Raw genomic sequence first — 19,984 nt, forward strand, 5'->3', positions numbered from 1 at the left:
AGACATTCTGAAATAAAATTTGTTTTTTCTGAAATAACTCCAGAGATAATTATAGATGTTGTGAAAAAGCTGAAACCATCAGATAGTGTAGATATCTATGATTTATCCAGTAATCTTGTGAAAAAAATCATAGATTCTATAATTCTTCCACTGACCTTTTGTATAAATATATGTCTTAGGGAAGGAACATTTCCAAATGTATTGAAATTATCAAGGGTTGTACCAATTTATAAAAAAGGTGAGAAAAATTGTTTAGCTAGCTACCGTCCCATCTCACTGACTCCAGTGTTTTCAAAAGTTTTAGAATCAATTATGCATTCTCAATTATGCAATTACTTGGACCATAATAACTTAATTTGCAAATCACAGTTTGGTTTCAGGAAGGGTAAGTCAACAATTGATGCCATGGACTCACTAGTCAAAAATGTACTTAAGGCTTTTGAAACTAAGGACTTTGCTCAGGCCTCTTTCTGTGACCTGAGCAGGGCTTTTGATTGTGTAGAACACACTTCACTTTTAAAAAAGATTAAATACTATGGCATTGGTGGTACAGATCTTAAACTATTTCATTCATACCTTCAGAACCGTAAACAAATTGTCTGCATAGGAATGGAGAGGTCAAATGTAGCCGAGGTCAAATGCGGTGTACCTCAAGGTTCGGTTCTTGGGCCTTTATTGTTTGCTCTCATGATGAATGATTTACCATTTTGCGTCACTGCTCACACAATACTATATGCAGATGATACTACCTTCTTTAATGCCAGCTCTGACCTTAACACTCTTAAAGGCATAACTGATAATACCCTGTATCAATCTTCTTTATGGTTCAGAGCTAATGGTTTCTTGCTGAATGAAAGTAAAACTCAGCATATGTTTTTCAGTCTTAGAGGCATCCCGATCGACAATAGCTCAGACAATGTGAAATTTCTAGGTATTGTCATTGATAATAAATTATCATGGGAACCACATATTAAATACATAACTGCCAAGCTATCCAGGGTTATATATTTGTTAAGGAATCTAAACAGTCATGTACCTGAAGATTACGTAAGATCAGCTTACTTCGCTTTCTTTCAAAGCATTATTTCATATGGAATTTTACTTTGGGGGAACTGCAGTTATGTACAAGAAATTTTAATACTGCAGAAAAAAGCCGTGAGAATAATTACCAACTCACACAAATTAGTTCATTGTAAGCCACTGTTCATTAAGTTAAAATTTATGACTGTGATAAATCTATATATTTACACTGTGCTGTTGTATGTAAAGAAAAATTTGCCACAGCTACAAAGTAGACAAGATGTACATTCCTATACTACAAGAAACAGCAGGCGTATAAATATACCCTATCACAGACTCTCAAAATCCCTGAATAGTTATGAAGCTCTAGGATTAAGACTATTTAATAAGCTACCTCTTGATGTGACAAATATGCCTATGAATGTATTTAAACGTAAACTGTATGCCTGGTTAGTTGCTACACCATTGTACTCAACTCAAGAATTTCTTGAAATTAAAAATATTGTATTTTAGTGCACCTTAACATAAAATGGGTTATAATTTTATATTATTTTATAATATATTTCACATGTATTATGTTCTTGACGTTGTCTATTGCTGTACAAGCTTAATGACAATAAAATATTATTATTATTATTATTATTATTATTATTATTATTTCATCTCACACCGATGATGCTATTAAGGTAGCAAAAATTTTGAATTTTTCCACTGTCCGGCGAGTGTTTCCTTTCTCCTTCTTTGATTTTTATTTAGACCTTTTGGCCCTCCTTGCTTTTGTCCATATATATACAGGGTGACTTGTAATTAGATGTATTCCCTGAAAGGGGTTAAAGTAGAGACAATTTGCAACAAATTTGACCATATGATACCCTGTCCAAAAATGAGTAGTTTTCGAGCTAATCGAATTTCTATTTTTTTAAAAAAAAAATTACAATTTTCCACATAAAGAGATGAATTGAGAAGAAACTGCTCACTGTATGGAACTTATTTCAGCATTTTCTGATAGCTAACAAATAAGTGGTTCGTTGAAGAAAAAATGTTCCCCAAATAACAATCACATGTAAGTAACGGGTGGGTCTAAACTTCCAAGTGATGATACAAAAATGCACTCTTAGTTTACTTGGCAACGTATTAATAACAAAAATGATATGACACGAAGCATACAAATTACTTAAATTACTTCCTTGTGTCATCTGCTATCCAACAAGGTACAAATGTTGCTAACATTCACATTTGTGTACAAGAAATAATACTTCATTCACCTTCATGTGAATGGAATCAATGAACAATACAATTAAAGAACATTACATGTCTTGCTTAAAGTGGGCACCTCGGTTACGAATGCAGGCACGCAGGTTTTTACGGACATTTGTTCTCTTAACTTGTGATGTGATGGTGTCCTTGATGTGTTGACCAGCTGTTAAGATCCTCTCCCTGAGCTCTTCTTGCGAGTTTACCGGTGTCTTGTAAACAAATTCTTTCATGTGGCTCCAAATGTAAAAGTCGCTAAGTGTCAAATCGGGGGATCGAGCTGGCCAGGGAATCGGGCCACCTCGGCCAATCCATTTCTTTGGGTAATTTTCATCCAGCCACTGTCGCACGCTCAGGCAGAAGTATGGATGTGCGTCATTAACAATCATTTGATCGAGCCATTTTTCCTGCTCCAAATCTTAAATGGCATCACTTATGAACATTTTTTGATGAACGGGATGGCAATGTTGTTGGAGGCTGTGCCTCTAGCTACAAGACGTGACATGATTTATCAGCATGACGACTGCCCAACTCGATCCCCCGATCGATTTGACGCCTTGCAATCTAATGAAGTATCGAACCAACTATACATCAGTACACTGCTTTATATAATAAATATGTATGTATGCATATAATACATGTGTATAATAATAAAACTATTACATTGTAATATAATAATTTGTCTTGTTAGGAGGAACATGCAAAATAAAGAAAAATAATATAGTGGAAATATCGCACACTGTGCGAAAATAAAAATTATCTGTCAATAAGACATGATGCATTTGCACGTCATGCAACAGAGAATAACAAAAATTGATACTATATGCCGGTGACACTCATGTGCATCATTTTAAAATTTACATGAAAATTGCAAATTTACAATGTATTTTATATAAATTAATTTTATGCTACAAATAAGCTAAATTACATAAGAAACTTAATCTGCCCCAGACAAAAGTATGCCATTTTTTTAGAAAGCAGCGAACATGTAAATGTACTTTTACCAAAGTGATTGATATCTACAAATTCCTTATGTACATTATTCTATAAATTATTTCAGTGATTTTTTTTTTAAAAAAAAATCTCGATTTAAATCAAACCACCTTGATATAAACTCTTCTTTTTTAAGTTGGACACCCCCTAGTATATGTTCTTCAGAAGCTCGTGGCTAAAAAGCTTCATTTGCAGGTAAATGTAAAATCTATGGAAAAATTATGCTGACTTTTTATTGGATTGGAAGCAGGAGAGTTGGTGCGGGAAATGCAAAAAACACACACACATGCACGGGGAACATAAAAATCAGGTTTACACTGTATGTAATTATTTAGTGAATGATTAGTGTGTATTTCTGAGTGTTTACACTACAGTGATCATGTGAACAATTTATCTAAGGAAAACTTATATTTTCCAGGTATCGAGCATGGAGCTGGTTCAGGAAATCCACCAGTTGCTGATGGATCGGGAAGATACCTGCCACCGCACATGCTTCTCCCTCCAACTTGACAATAATACGCTTGACAACTTTGCTGAACTCAAGAACATCGAGGGACTGAAGGAAGGATCAGTCATAAAAGTAAGGAAGCAGTACTTTTGTATGTACAGGGTGATTCATAATGCCATCCAGCATTTTGAATGTTTATAACACAAGAACCATAACACTTACAGCAAAAAATGGTGCATATCGGTACATAAAGAATGTCTAAAGATTATGAATCACTCTCTATATACCGTGCGTCCATTTCGATCTTCAGCCGAGAGATCGGGAGAAGCGTGGCGGGTGGCGCTGACGGAGATGCCGACATTTGCGGCCTGTAATGCCCGCTTATTTTTATGGACATATGCAGACATTTATATAAATATTGCAAAACGAGCACTAACCTGTGTTATAAGAGTACAGTTTTAATTTTAGTAGCTTAGTGGCTGTATGTGCCGATGATTTTGACATGCCCACCTTTTGTGAAACACGGCGTAGAGGTTTTTTTTGTAGAACGTTCTAACGCTGCACCAATATCATCGAGTTTTGCTTCGGTTAGAATCCGTCGTTTTTGATTAGGTGTTTTAAAATTTAACGATCCAGTTTCTCGTAATTTAAGGACAAGATGTCTAGACGTATCTCTGTGTGGAGTTGAAACGCCTGGAAATTTCTGTACAAATTTCCTACACATGTCTCGACACAAGTCTGTTTTCACGTACGTGTCATACATAAAAAATCTTTGTTCTAACGTGAACCTTGCGGCTGGCATTCCAATCGTCTCACTGACACAACACACATACACACTGCAATAACACAAACAAGTAACTGCAAGTAACCAAGAATAACACTCTTGCGCACAGTACGAAATTAACACGCTCTTGGTTTACATTGCTTGCCACTATATTCACAACTTTGTCTTCATCTAGTCGCGAAGGAACAAAAAAACTCTAGCTCGGATATTTCGGATTGCAAGGAAGCTCACGAAAACCATTCACTTTTAACGGTTTCGTCTGCAGCGTAATCTTGATACAGTGTTGCACATTCGAAACCTCCAAACGATTACCATGGCCACAGAACTCTTTCAAGGATATAAACTTAAGCAGGACATTACTGGTCAAAACTATGATTAAAATGCTTTATTATCTGTGGCTCTTAAAATCGTTTCTATAGCGTATTTATTTGTGTGTATAAGAGCAGAACTTGGATGAATTACAGAAGAACTTTTGCGTGTTATAACACAGGTTAGTGCTCGTTTTGCAATATTTATATAAATGTCTGCATATGTCTATAAAAATAAGCGGGCATTACAGGCCGCAAATGTTGGCATCTCCGTCAGCGCCGCCCGCCACGATTCTCTCGATCTCTCGGCTGAAGATCGAAATGGACGCACGGTATTTGTATAATACAGTATAATACATCTGCATCAGAATAGCAGGTTCCAGCTTTGATTCCTGATTGGTTTAGAACTTTTTACTGTGATAAAGACCCCACTTCACCTGTTTGTTCATAAAGTTGATCTGAAACAACTGTGGCAAAGTTTTGATATTCGTGATATATTACAGTATAATACATCTGCATCAGAATAGCAGGTTCCAGCTTTGATTCCTGATTGGTTTAGAACTTTTAACTGTGATAAAGACCCCACTTCACCTGTTTGTTCATAAAGTTGATCTGAAACAACTGTGGCAAAGTTTTGATATTCGTGATATATTTGAAATGTTGTAATGTAACTGTACATTTTACAGCAGATTGCATCTTTCCAACCTTATCAGATCATTTAATGAGATGTCATTTTCAGTTGTTTTTAATTGTGGATTTTTATATCTAAATAGAGTTATATACTGGAATAAAGTACTTATCCAAAAAACTAATTTATCCTTCTATTAATTGTCTGTACCTGAAACTTAAATAGTTAGATTACTCTTGCGAATTGTGTATGCATAGAAGTTTTTTATATGATTACATTTTGAGTATTCTGGTAAAATTATTCTTTAAACATATGTCTCAAATGAATATTTTTATGTAGTTGCATATGTGATTATAAAATTGATTGAAAAGCAGATGGTTCTGTGAGGTTGCATCCTTCGATCCTTGCAATATTAGTCAGTGCTATATGCAATGAAGCTAGTCTTGTTACATTAAGAGTTCTTACATTTTAGTTCTCTATGCATGTATGATAGGCTTAAACCTTTTTTTTTAGTACATGCCAGAGTTTACAATCCACACATACTTGCCCACCACCCTCTTTTTTTATGGGATTTAAACCACAAAATAATTGAGAGAGGGGGGGTTACACTTCCCACTAACCACCCCTGGAGATGCCACTATTTGTTTACCAATGCAATACCAAAACTTTTGTTGCCATTATCACCTTTCAAATAAGACAGTGGTTATTGCTATCACCGTAATAGATGAATAATAGTTTTTCTTGTATGTATGCATTATAGAATTATTTTCCTGTGGTTTACGGTTATTACAAGCATAAGAAAACAGATTTTCGTGGTGACGTTTCAGGAGAACACACGTCACAATGAAAAACTGTTTTCTTATGCTTGTTATAACCGTAAACTACAGGAAAATTATTGCTATCACCTTGTAGTCAAATGGTCTCAAGTTTATTTCTAGGTGGGGCACATTTCACTGGTTTAAATCAACTTTAATTGAAGGTTATGTGCCTTTCTGCACATATAAAAAAGTGCCCAACTTTATCTGTTCTTATTGATAACCTGATTCAACCATAAATTTTCACCAAATTGTTGATTCTTTGACTTGAAATCCTCCACGTGCCAGATGTTATTTCTAATGAAATATATTGTGGCTTAAAGGTAGTTGAAGAGCCTTACACCATGCGTGAGGCACGGATTCATGTGAGACACGTGAGAGATCTTCTGAAGTCTTTAGATCCAGCTGATGCATACAACGGGGTTGACTGCAGCTCTCTCTCCTTCCTAAATGTTGTAACTCAGGGGGATATTATGGGTAAGTGCAAAGTTTTTTTAATATTTTGGAACCGATATGCTTCAATGCTGTTACTGTTTACATCAAAGCAAGGTGATTGCATGCTCATTTTTAACAAATTGTTAATCAGGAATTGTATGTGTTGGTGTTAGTGGGAATTAGAACTTAATTAGAATTTTCTGAAGTGTATGGTATAGAAAGGAAATGAGGTGAGTACAGTGGAACCTTGATTTTAAGTTTTTCAGGGACCAAGCTGAAAAAACTTAAAATGCAGGAGAATATAAAATTAAGAAAATGTCATAGCATTATGTTCTATTGGAAGTATGAAGATTGAATTTGTATTGCAAGGAAATGTAAAACGTGAGAACATAAAATAAGGTTCCACTGTATTATTTTATTACAGAGAAGGCCTTTACAAGGATAGTAAAACAATCCCAAAAGCTCTCAGGATGAATGATATGTTAATTAAAATGATTGCAAAATACAATGTTTAATTTCTAGGTAAGTTATTAGTTCCCATTAACATATTGGTTTCCATGGACATGCCAGATAACAAACTGGGAGTGGAGGAGCGTGGTATGAAAGGGGTACCGCAATATTCCTTATTATTATTTGGAAATAGACAAGTCATGGTCAGATACAAAAATCTTGGCATATAGGCTTGGAGAGGGGGAATTTTACTAGTTCAGATATTTACTGAGGGTATTGTTACTTCTGCAACTGTTATTTATTTATTAGGGATGGATCAGTATGATATTTTGTCTGATACCAATAAAGTACCGATATAAAGTTTACCTATAACCGATATTCTACCGATCAAATTCAAAATAGGCCTTGAAGAACCTGAATGGGTCCTTGACCTCCTTAATAAATGTGTGTTTCAAGGTGACTGCAGTGCAAAAGAAGTTGCATATTTAGACATTTACTTTTTTAAGAAGTAGGACATGGAGATTATCCATAAAAATTATAATAAAATGTGAGAATTTGGCACTAAATTATGAGATATTTATGGATATATTGGATCAGTAAAATAATCGGTTAATTTACCAATTAATCTGTTCCATCTCTATTATTTATTATCGTTGCATATTTAATTGCAGTGTGTTACATCCTAAAGCTTTCGTATCTAGGATGCCTAGTGATGTACTGAGTAAATGTCTTTGGATATTCTACAGTAATTTAGAATATTTTTATGAACAGTGAAATGAAGATGGTATGTCACAGAAAGAGAGGAACTTAATCTAATCTTTATATTTCATTGTTCGTAATATGACTACTAGGTCTAAACAAACCATGTTTATATGGTTTGTTTGCAGAAAAGAAGAAATCGAGACCAGAGAGCGTCGACTGCACTCCTCCTGATTACATAATGCCTTCAAGCAAAGAGAGACCGCTTCTTCCTCTTCAACCACAGGCCAAGGAACTGAAGGGCCCACAGTGCATAAAGGTAGAGTAATCAGTTATAAGACAGGTGCCATAGAACCTTTTTAATTGCATAACGTAGCTCTTTGCACAATCTTGTTATTCACTCCTTACATGCAACATGTTGCCTGTATTAGTTTTGTTATTGATGAAGAAAAATCAACATTTCAGAATGCTAAACTGCATAGAAGTTTAAATGAAACTAAAAATAAATGTCTGATGAAGGGAGCGTGTGTTCTCCAGAAACACCACAACGAAAACTGTTTTTATGCTTGTAATAACCATAGACTACAAGAGAAATAATACATAAAAGTTCAACTACTTGATGTTTACATTTATTTTGGAGAATGCTTCATGGATTTGACATATCTTCTTCCATACCAAGTTGTTCAAGAACAGCGATTCCTGCTAATGCACTTCGTATCGAAAAAACAAACTGGTCACTGGTCATAATCTCTCAGGTGTCATTATGGCAAGTGCAGCATTTACCCTATCAAATTTGAAATAATTTTGAATTGCCTTGTATATTTAAGTGCAGTAACTGTGGTTAAGTAGTGGTTCATAGTTTGTGTCTATCTGTACCTTGTCACTACAGCCAATCTGTGGTTTTGAGAACCACAGGTTTGTGGTTTGCAATCCATTGGAGTCATGTGCTGCACCCAATAGATTTAGAAAAAGTTATTTTGTAGAAGTAGAAAGCATCTTTCTAGTGCCATACAATTTTGGTTAGCAACACTGTCTGTCAGGCCAGAATGTATGGCAGCAGATTCAGACAACATGTACTGACTGTCTATCCAATCAGAAATTGTAATTTTACTCGGGAGTGAGCTTCTAAAAAGATTATTAGGTGCATTTACTTTTCCTTCACTATATTTTATTCCAACTGTTCTGGTATTCCATGAGAAATCTTACTACGCTGCATGATTTCAGTAGTGTTGCCAGGTGCAATGCAATTTACTGTCGAAAAAAAATAACTTCAGGGCAAGATTGTGATTTATGATTTTTTTATTGCCTGTGGCTGTGGTGGCTCAGTCGGTAATGCGTTTGACTACCATGCTAAAGGTCCCGGGTTTGATCCCAGCAGGTTCAAATCCAGGAACTTTTCTAACGTTGGAAGCGGCCCCGGCACCCACCCAGCATCGAATGACATGAGTACCTGGGGGTCAGGGGCATGATGCCGATCACATCACCCCCACTCATGACCGGATCAAGAAAGTGTATGGCGTTACTCCCACACCCCTATACGCCTTCATGGCATGGTGCAAAGCACAGGGGATCCCTTTACCTTTTTTTTTATTGCCTGTTATTAAATAAATGGTATAAATCGTATTAAGTGCAAGTTTCAGGGATTTCATTATCATGTTTATATTGTTAATAATAACTTTTAGACAAGGATCCGACCTATCTGGAAACATTGAGGAAAATTATGATTGAAAAAGTCAGTGAAAAATAAAACTTTACAGAAATATTCAAAAGTCTGGAAGAGCACAGGATTATTAAATATGATTGTTTCACTTGAAGTTAATTTTTCACGCGTATTTAAACATGGCATTTCTTGCAACTATTTTTTTTAATGTTGTAAAAGCACTTGAAGTTATAACATCACAGAATGGTCTAGCAATTTATTAGGAAATTATTAGCAAAATCTGTGAATTTGCTCCGACAAAATAAGTGGTAACTTCTCCAGAGAGATGTGGCTTTAAGTATTGGTAACATTATTTTGTTACTCAGTATTGTTAATATTAAAAAGATATAAATATATTTTTAGGTACTAACAACATCAGGATGGAATCCACCTCCTGGTTATCGGAAAATGCATGGTGATCTTATATATCTTTATGTAGTTACGTTGGAAAGCAAGTACTTCCACATCACTGCTTGTTCCCGGGGCTTCTATGTAAACCAGTAAGTTATTGAAAAGATCTGTATATATTATAATTTATTCAACTAAACTAGCATTAGCACCCAGATAATATATTATAACTTAATGAAAAGTTATTTGTGAAAGTTGACAATGCCAATTGCGGGAGCCATGATAGTATCCTTTCTGCTATGTCTGTCTTATTGGTATTATTTATTAATTTGTATTTTCAATAAATTAAAAATACAAAACTTTGTTGCTTACGTGAAGTGAGTATCTATTTTGTGGAAAGACGTTTCGGAAACAACTGTTTCCTTCTTCAGGTTCTTTTCTTGGTTATCCAAAATATACCATATATATACCTTGTCAATATATATATATATATATATATATATATATATATATATATATATATAAAGTGAGTAAGTCGCACATATCCTGAATTATGAATTCAGCTGTCTTATTGGTAAGTTTTTCTATTGATTCCAGAAACCTCAGAGAAGATTATAAATTATAGCTGGTTCATTCCGAATAGATTAATGTATTTAATCCATTGAGTCTTTGCATGCATTACTTAAGTCTTTCCACACTATGGATATACCTGCATATATCTGCATGTTCCAGTGCAGAAAGGTTGGTGGAAATCAACTTCCATGCCACTATATCATGAATTTATTGTAATTTCAAGAGTGATGCTTTCACTAGCTTCTTGATCCTTTGCAAGTATCAACATGTGGAAATACTGAAAGTAAACTACAGCTACATGTTAAATAAATTTCAGTATATTCATGTACTGGTCTAATGGATTGGTTAGCATAATGTGTTACAAAGACAAAGTACTAGGTTTGAATCCCATGTGGCATGGATGTATTATTGTGTTGTTGCCTTTGAAACACTGATTATGTTGTATGTCTAGTTCCTCTCAGCATGGAGCTGTATACAATATTACCTTATGATTTGGCACACACAGAAGATGAACTACATAGAAATTTCAGCAAAAAATGCAGCTCGTCCAGTATTCAAACCCAGTTGTTTGGCGTACGGTGCCATTCCTCTACAAACTGAGCTACCGAGCCAGTTGTAGCTTCGCCTGATATTTCACTGCCGCTATTTCGCAAAGCAGTGTCATTGTATGCCATAGACCCAGGTTCAGGTCCTGGCTGAGTGTATTCACTAAAATTTCTATGTAGCACATCTGTGTGTGCTAAATCATAAGGTAATGTAAAGAAGAGTTTAGTATTTGCAGATAAAAGTAATTCGTGTGGCCGCGGTGGCTCAGTCGGTAACGCGTCTGACTACCATGCTCAAGGTCCCGGGTTCGATCCCCGGCCGGTTCAAATCCGGGAACTTTTCTAACGATGGAAGCGGCCCCGGCGCCCACCCAGCGTCGAATAACATTGGGTACCTGGGGGAAACCCTGGGGGGTAAAGGCGGTCAGGGGCGTGATGCTGATCACATCACCCCCACTCACGACTGGATCAAGAAAGTGTGGGGCGTTACCCCCACACCCCCTATACGCCTTCATGGCGTGGTGCTAAGCACAGGGGAGCACTTTACCTTTTTACCTTTTAGATAAAAGTAATTCAACTTACTCATTTTTCTGAAACTGCCAGGGCACTAATTACTATGTCTCTGTGTAGGTCAACGGAGGAGGAATTTAACCCAAAGCCTGCCGCACCTAGTCATTTGTGCCATTCTCTGATTGAGCTTCTGAACCAAATCAGTCCTGCCTTTAAACGTAGCTTTGCCAACCTTCAGAAGAAACGAACTCAGAGACATCCATTCGAGCGTGTGGCTACTCCATATCAAGTATATGCATGGAGCGCTCCCCAGACTGAGCATACTGTGGATGCTATTAGGGCAGAAGACAGTAAGTATTTATTGTACTTAAGAAATTCTCCTATATAATATAATTTAATTAAGTGTATTTGTTACTTATTTGTGTGAGTTAGGGATGTGCCGAAGCAGATTACCGATGTATGAATATCGGCAGAAAATGACATATCAGCATCGGCAAAAATCTGATATTTAAATCTGTGCCAATAATACTAGAGTTTTACCTTCTAATAAGTTTCATTTTTCATTTTGTAAGATTTATTGAGAATTAGGTTAATGGATCTTCATCACTGTGGAGTTTTTGTGATAAAATTATTGCAAACTCTCATTCAGAGGATCAACCTACATCAAAATCAGAAATTGAACAGTACATTGCTCAACCGACTATTCCACATGACCAGGATCTGCTGTTGTATTGCAAATTGAAAAGTGAGTATCCAAACCTGAAGCAAGTGGTGAGAAAATACCTGCTGCATCAGTATTCATTGAATGAGTGTTCAGTATTGCTGGACAGATTTGCGATAAGAGAAGCAGGTTACTTTCAGAAGTGCTTGAAAAACTCTTGTTTCTAAAGTTGAATCTGCCAGCATTAAATTTGCAATATTAACAACAAGAATTCATTTTGCATTTCAAGGAACTGCTTGTGTACTAATGTTAAATTTCTGAGAAGATATATTTATATACATATATATAATATCCAATAGAAATGTACAGAGGAAATTAATTTTTGTCATGCAGAAAATAACATTACATTACTCTTGAACAATCTTATGTATCGGAATCTGTTAAATATCAACAACATTGGTATCAGTTTTAAAAGTTATCGGTGAGTACATCGGCATCGGCAAATTTTTGGCTTCATTACATCACTAGTGTGACTTATGATGAAACACATCTCCTTCATAACTTTATTTAGAATAATGTGCATTCATTATATATATGTATATTTGCTGCTGTCACTATATATTTGCAATAGTTTAATAGTCTTACATAGACCTCGATTTTACGTTTTCCACAGGATCAAGCTGAAAAAACTTGAAATGCGGGAAAACGTAAAATCAAGGAAGATTTTATAACGTGAAGATTGAATGTTTAATGTGTGAAAATGTAAAATTGTGGTTCCACTGTATCTAGCCAACAGTGAAAGTTATCCACATGAAGATTCACATGAAGGAATTCTACGCAAATGTAATTTTTCAGAATTTAAAATATCATAGCAGTTTTTCAAATGGAGAAGAAATTTTGAAATCAGCTTTGCTGGTGTTGGCCAAAGGTCCAGCCGAGCCTTAAGTGGTATACTTTTGATCTCTCCAAAGTTTCCAGATTGAAGTCCCAATCTAGGCTTGGAGGTTCTTTGTGAGTATCCCTTCGTCAATTTCATATAATTGTGACCGATCTTCATTGTCACGATTAACCAAAAGTGATATGAAAGTGATGCAATTTTTTTCAAAAGTACAAATTCAATAATGTGTATATTGGGGCAGTTTGAAGATTAAGATAAGAGTATTGTAGACCAATAAACAGGTAGCAAAATTTTCAGAAATCATCCCTCGAGCCATCTCATCGTCACCATGTTAAACCATAGGAGCACCCCCCAGCTAACCCCAAGGCTAGACTGAACATCCCCAGCTAACATTTTCCACTTCAAGCGCTGGTCACATGTTGTTTCGGTGTGAAATCTCCCTAATACCTTTTGCCCCAAAAAAACACATTCGTATAACAAAACTAGGGTATGTATTATACCTTAATATTCATAAAAATAACATGTTTTGTTTGTCTGTGTGACTAATATACAAGTGCGTTCAGTGTGTTGTCTGTCTGTGAAAGAGGGAAGTTGATTACCACTAAACATAACCTACATCAGCTCCATGGCCGTATTTAGAGGGGGGTTTAGGGTTCAACCCCCCCCCCCCAAATGGAAGTTCAGAAACCAAATTTGTAACACATTTTCAAAAAATGTATTCGCAGTTTCACAAAAACACAACAGGGAGACAATCCTGGAATGATCGAGCTAGAAGTTTCAAACATTTTGAATTCTGAAATTTGAGCGAAACTGATTTAATTCTCAGAATCGCAGCCCACACGCGACCCCTTCATTTTCACTTCTGCTGTCCTCTTTCCAGTGCTGTTCCTGGATCAGACTGAAAATTCCCTAGTGATTGTCCCAAAATTCCCCAACTTTTAAATTCCCCCAATGTAAGAGTTCAAACCTAGGATATCCAGCTTCGTATTGCGTTACATTCATTATCCTTCACCCAGCGGTTCGATATAGTAGATACATTTAACCCATATACGGTCCTATAAAATGCCTACTTGTATAGTGCATAGTGGTTGTATATAATGCTGTTTGGTAAGCATAGGAACAATATGAGCGTCGGAAAGTGGGATCGAACTGGTTCATAGAACCCTCCCCCTGTCTCTTCAAATTGACATAGTTTATTGGAAGTTACAAAATAGCATAATGTTTGTTAGTTTTATTGTTAATAACGGAAATAAAGTCCAGTTAGTTGGTATTCCAACAGAATAACCAAAGAAAAACAGCATTAGTTGGAAACATTGAGGTTACAATACAAGCACCAGGTTATGTTTTACGATTTAATCCAAAGAATTGCTGGTTTCCACAGTTTTCAAAATTCCAAAAATTTAGTTTTATGTGAATTGTGAAACAACAAACTTTATGACTAAAATTTCTCTTTTATTTTTAAAGCTTTTTCTTTTTCTTGAGGTACCTAAAACTTAATAACAAAATATAATAACTGTATGATATGTAAAATAAATAAATAAAAATAGTTGTGCTGCATATTCACGCTTCTGATGGATAGAGTAGAAAAGTCTTTTCAAGGATATATGGACAGCAATAATAATAATAATATGTTTGGAATTAATTCGTTCATGAAATTAAAAAAAATATAATTATTATTCAAATTTCTTGGGACACCCATGGAAACAATTATGAGTGCCCCCCCCCCCGAATTTTTTTCTGCCTACGGCCATGATCAGCACACATCTGTGGTGACTTTTACTAGATGGAAACTTCTGCCAGTCTTAACCTCAGGATCAGCAACCTCTGCTTCTACAAAATTCAAGAGTCCTCAGCTATCACCCATCCCAACAAGATGACCACCTTAAAACACCACATTGAGCTTGTCTTTGATAAGGTTTTTGCTATGACAGGGCTATGACAGCATCGATGTAGAACTCGGTAATTGGAAATAATATATTTTTTTATTTCAGCTTTTTCTTCCAAGCTTGGGTATGAGGAGCACATCCCAGGACAAACGAGAGACTGGAATGAGGAGCTGCAGACTACTCGAGAACTTCCACGGAAAAATCTTCCAGAGAGGCTACTCAGGGAACGAGCCATTTTTAAGGTAAGAGAACCTATGAAGAATTTTGTACGTAATTAGTTCATGCTCTTCGTAAGCTGTTCTTAAAATTTTGTCTATTATCTCACTTGTCACAGCGGGTAAGCAGAAAGAGGGCTCCCAGTGCACTAAATTCTTAAAGTATGACTGTGTCTTTTGATCCTCAGTAACCAGGGTGTTTATCAGAGACTTAATAACGTAAGTTAATAGTAATAAAAAATACTTTGTGTGTGAAAGGGAAGAAGTAGAAGGTAATGGACCAATTCCGACTGAAGGTACAGCACACTTCTAGGATTCACTACCAAGTTTGTGTTGTTTGCCTTCAATCACAACTGCTCTTTCTATCTTTTCACTTCCTGCCCCCTGACTCCCACTTGGCATGCTTTTTTTGTCTTTTGTCGCCCTAGCTGAGTGGCTAGCATGTTAGTGGATGTTGAACTTCCAGAACCTTCCTCTGTTTAGCCTTCTGTGCTCAATACCTTCCTATCTGCAAAATTTTGTTAGTTTTCATTCATAAGTGGTCTCGAGGGGTAGAACATCACCACACAGGACATTCTCATGTTTATAGGACATCGCGCTATGACGCCAGAGGTCCCGGGTTTCAATCCTGGCCTGGGCGTGGATGTTTGTGAGTGTCCATTCATCAATTTTCATCATGTCATCACTCATCCCCATCTTCGCAAATTAGCCAAAAGTGGCACAAAAGGCAAAGTAAAATAAAGCAAATCAATCAATCATGTTTATAGGGCATGTAAGGGGTGACCTTCTGGTAAGGCACCCAAAAATCAACCTCACTTTCACTTAATACACCCTGTATCTTGCAGCCAAAGAGGTTCTGGCATCTGTACCTACCGCCAGTATAATCCTCCGTAGGGCTGTGTTGTCTTGTGTTTTTCCTTATATGTGCCGAGTGGCACTTGACAACCCCAGCTTTGTGATTTAAAGGGTTGGACCCTGTATATTATGATGGGTGCAATTAACCTAAGTGTTGATGCACCCCCAAAAATAATTCAAATTTCTTCTGTTTTTTGTCTTACTTTTTATGCGACAATACGATGTCATAATCATATGTATGCATAAGGTATCCTGTGTCTGTATTCGATCTCCCTCACTTTTTCCCACTAAACAGGCTGGGAGAGCATAATGTTACAGTGAATATCTTTACTGATTGTCTAGGTACATGCCTTGTGCTGGAGAAATATATCTAATTTCTGCCTAATATTAGAACTCTTCACATTATTCTTATTAGAAGTTGCTGTATGATGTTGAAATGAGAAACCCAATGAATAGAGACATGCATATTTCGTTTTTGGCAAAAACACGAAATGTGAAATAACACGTAATGTTAATTTTTCATGTTTCTGAAAGGTGTGAAGTGCATTTTACTACCCTGTTTTGTCACGAAATGATGCGAAATGAACTGCAAAATGCGAAATAGACTCTTAAACATGAAATTTACCGTTTATATACCGACGTGACACTTTCTGAAGTCTGAAGTATCCTGTGAGTTATGCAATTCATGGAAAATTGATTAATTCTGCTGTAAATATTTGAAAAGCAAAAATGGACTCCTTTATACAGGAATAAACTAATATTCTTGTAATGATTTAATGCGCTATTAGAAGGGATATGTTTATTTTGTGTAATAGTGCAGTTTTTAAATCAAATTTCGGATTATATTCACATTTTTTAAAACCAAAATGTCATTTTTATATGCTGCTTTTTCACCGCTATAACAGCAAAATTTCATTTTATTTACCGCTTTTGAACCCGAAATTGACTCTGTTTTTGTACTGAAATTTTGCTTTTTTATTAACCAAAAATATGTGCCTCTACCAATGAACTATTGTGTTGAGTCAGACTCAAGATTACTGTTTATTAGTGACAAAACTTAATAGGTCTCCTCTTTCTATTGATTTTCTCATCTTTTGTTACTAAATGTTATTAATAGTTTCTTCACTATCGGTATCCATGTGAGATAAAGGTCCCCAAATTAATTGCCATTGAAGTTATTTTTGCTTTTATATTTCTGATTCATGACTATTTCTAATTAAATAGTGTTTGCAGTGATAATTTAGCTTTATCATATGAAGGCTTATACTACATTTTCCAAATTGATTTAATTTTTCCCCCCTAGTGTATCAAAAATGTTCCATAATCCTATCTTGTAGAACATCACCACTTGTAATAAGTAAGAATGTACTGTTTAATATATTAAAGAATGAGAAAAAATGGAGTGCTTCATTAGAAACTCATGTTCATGTGATTAGTTTTTTTATATTCTTCTCTTGTAGATAAACATAAATGCCATGGAAGGTAATATTTTTTCGAGGCTGGACATTGTAATCTTGGCAGGCCCTTACATTCAAATAACTCTCCACTTCGTTCTTTTAGTTTATTTAGTTTGTAATTGCATGCTTTTCTTATCAGCTCTATTACTCTGAACAAAATATTAATCCTGAAATGATTAATTTATATTAATATGTGCTGTATTTGTAATTTTATATAAGGCTCATTCAATATTTAACCGGAAATATTTTGTAAGATATATTTATATACAAGCACCAAAATAACTACAGTACTATGTTTCAACATAGCCCCCTAGTTCAATGCACCTATGCCACCGCTTGATAAGGGCACTGATTCCACAGGAGAAAAAATATTTTGGATGCATGTGTAACCACTCGTGCACCGCTGACTGGACTTGGTTGTCATTCTGGAACGTCAATCCACTTACTACATCTTTCAGTGGGCCAAAGGTGTGGAAATCGAATGATGCAAGATCAACTGAATGTGGAGGCTGGGGTAAACACTAAAACTTTAGGTCCTCGATGGTAGACAATGTGACGCTGGCCATGTGGGGTCTTGCATTGTCCTGGAGCAAAAGCATACCGGTGGACACCAGACCACGTTGTCTCTGCAGAATGGCTGGTTTAAGTTTTTCATGCAAAAGGTTAGAGTAGGTGGTACTGTTTACGTTATGACCTTCGGGCATGAAATGTTCTAGAATTGGCCCCATTGTGGTCCTAAAACAAATTTAATATGACCTTTCCGGCTCTCCATTGAACAAGTACCTTCTTCGGTCTGGGAGACTAAGTATGTCGCCATTCCATTGTTGTCTTCTCAGCCCACTCGTACACTTGTGATTGACTCATACAGTTGACACCATACTGAATTGTGTGTGTGTGTGAACTGAACGTTGATGAATTTCTATTGGTTTCACGCCTTCACTCAACAAAAATCTCATGACAGTTCGCTGCTCAAGCTTGGAGCACTCCTGTAAGCGTGTTGCCATCTTGTGTAACTGTTTCCCAGTGTTCCGTGCGTGAGGCATGCGTGCCAGCCCCAACTATGAATAGCTTACAGATGCCTTCACAAAATAACAAACACAACAATCACGGTCGTATTTTAGATTTTTTATACTACTTTTCTGGTTATTTATTGAATGCACCTTGTAATTAGTGTATAACTGTTTTTTTCTTTAGGTTCACAGTGATTTTGTAGCAGCTGCAACTAGAGGGGCTATGGCTGTGATAGACGGGAATGTTATGGCTATAAATCCTGGCGAAGAAGCAAAGATGCAGATGTTTATATGGAATAACATATTTTTCTCCCTTGGCTTTGATGTTCGGGACCATTACAAGGAACTGGGTGGCGATGCTGCTGCATTTGTAGCACCTGTAAGTGATCCTTTGAGTATATAAATCCTGAGGAGGTATGGTTTAATAATTGTGGGACCATGTACTGTGGAACCTAGATTTTACATTCCCGGATTTTGCATTTTCCTATAGAATCAATCGCAATGGTATCAACATAGCAAACTATTATGAATTTTTTCTCTATTTTAAATTTTCCCACATTTTAAGTTTTCTCAGCTTGGTCCCCTGAAAGACATAAAAATCGATGTTCACTGTATTTATGTAACACCCAAGGCAAATATGATCCAAGTAAAGTTTTTTGAGTGATTTAGAGCATATTGAAATCACTGATGTATCCACATGCCTCTACTTCCAACACTTCACTTCCCCACACTGTGAGTGTGTTGTGTGCCAAATTTTTGTGGACTCTGTGAACAAAATACCGGAAAAGTATCAGCCAATATCGGTAAATACAATCCCACTGGTATTCACAAGTACTCAGTTTGCTAAAACTGTCCTGAATAATTGCAAATAGTCAACTTGGATCTTGAATTTTCTGCCAGAGGAACTTCAAACATAAGACTGGTAAATTGTAGAAAAAGACAATTCTTTCAAATGTTCGTATCATGTGAAAACTCAAAATTTTCTGTAACAAACTTCCAATTTCCATCATTCTCCATAAGGTATAATTATATACAGGGTGTTGCAAAATACCTGTTACAACGCTTGGGAGGTGGTTCGACAAGTAAAAACGAGGAAAAAATGTCATGTGAAAAAATGTCGAAATCGGCACCGTTTGCGAGTGACAGGCGTGCGAAAATCGCCTCACACCATGCGTAAAGTACAATAACTCAAGAAGGAAGAAAGATATCAATGTCGGAATAAAAGAATACAAACAAAATCGTGCCTGACGAATACAATGGTGCAGCAATTGAGGCCCAGTGTAAATTGCGCAAGGTGACTCTCAAAGAAAGTGGGGAATCCCGATGGAAAATATAGGAAATTTACTACTATTTTCTACATAATGTTGAGATCGGAATGTAGGCAGTAAAAAATGACGACGTATGTCCACATGTCCCACTACTGCTGGGACACCGTCCCACACTCGGGAAATAGGAAATTCACTCGAAAATGACGCTATGCCGTCAAATTACGC

The 19,984-nt window shown here is 36.2% G+C and overlaps 1 protein-coding gene across 3 annotated transcripts in view; it reads left to right on the forward strand.

The window, feature by feature from the left end:
- clu (clustered mitochondria protein homolog) overlaps window positions 1-19,984 on the forward strand; it is a 147,645-nt gene that overhangs the window by 94,412 nt on the left and 33,249 nt on the right. For 2 of the 3 annotated variants that reach the window (XM_083125653.1, XM_083125655.1), the window contains exons 3-9: window positions 3,686-3,847; window positions 6,574-6,727; window positions 7,987-8,153; window positions 9,897-10,033; window positions 11,630-11,859; window positions 15,060-15,196; window positions 18,676-18,870. In XM_083125653.1, coding sequence (XP_082981779.1) covers window positions 3,686-3,847; window positions 6,574-6,727; window positions 7,987-8,153; window positions 9,897-10,033; window positions 11,630-11,859; window positions 15,060-15,196; window positions 18,676-18,870 — 1,182 coding nt within the window. The remainder of the gene's footprint in view (window positions 1-3,685; window positions 3,848-6,573; window positions 6,728-7,986; window positions 8,154-9,896; window positions 10,034-11,629; window positions 11,860-15,059; window positions 15,197-18,675; window positions 18,871-19,984) is intronic. The other variant, XM_083125654.1, reaches the window with a different exon arrangement.

The sequence above is a fragment of the Lepisma saccharinum genome, chromosome 7 (assembly GCF_977018435.1).
Source record: "Lepisma saccharinum chromosome 7, izLepSacc3.1, whole genome shotgun sequence".
NCBI classification, from domain to species: domain Eukaryota; kingdom Metazoa; phylum Arthropoda; class Insecta; order Zygentoma; family Lepismatidae; genus Lepisma; species Lepisma saccharinum.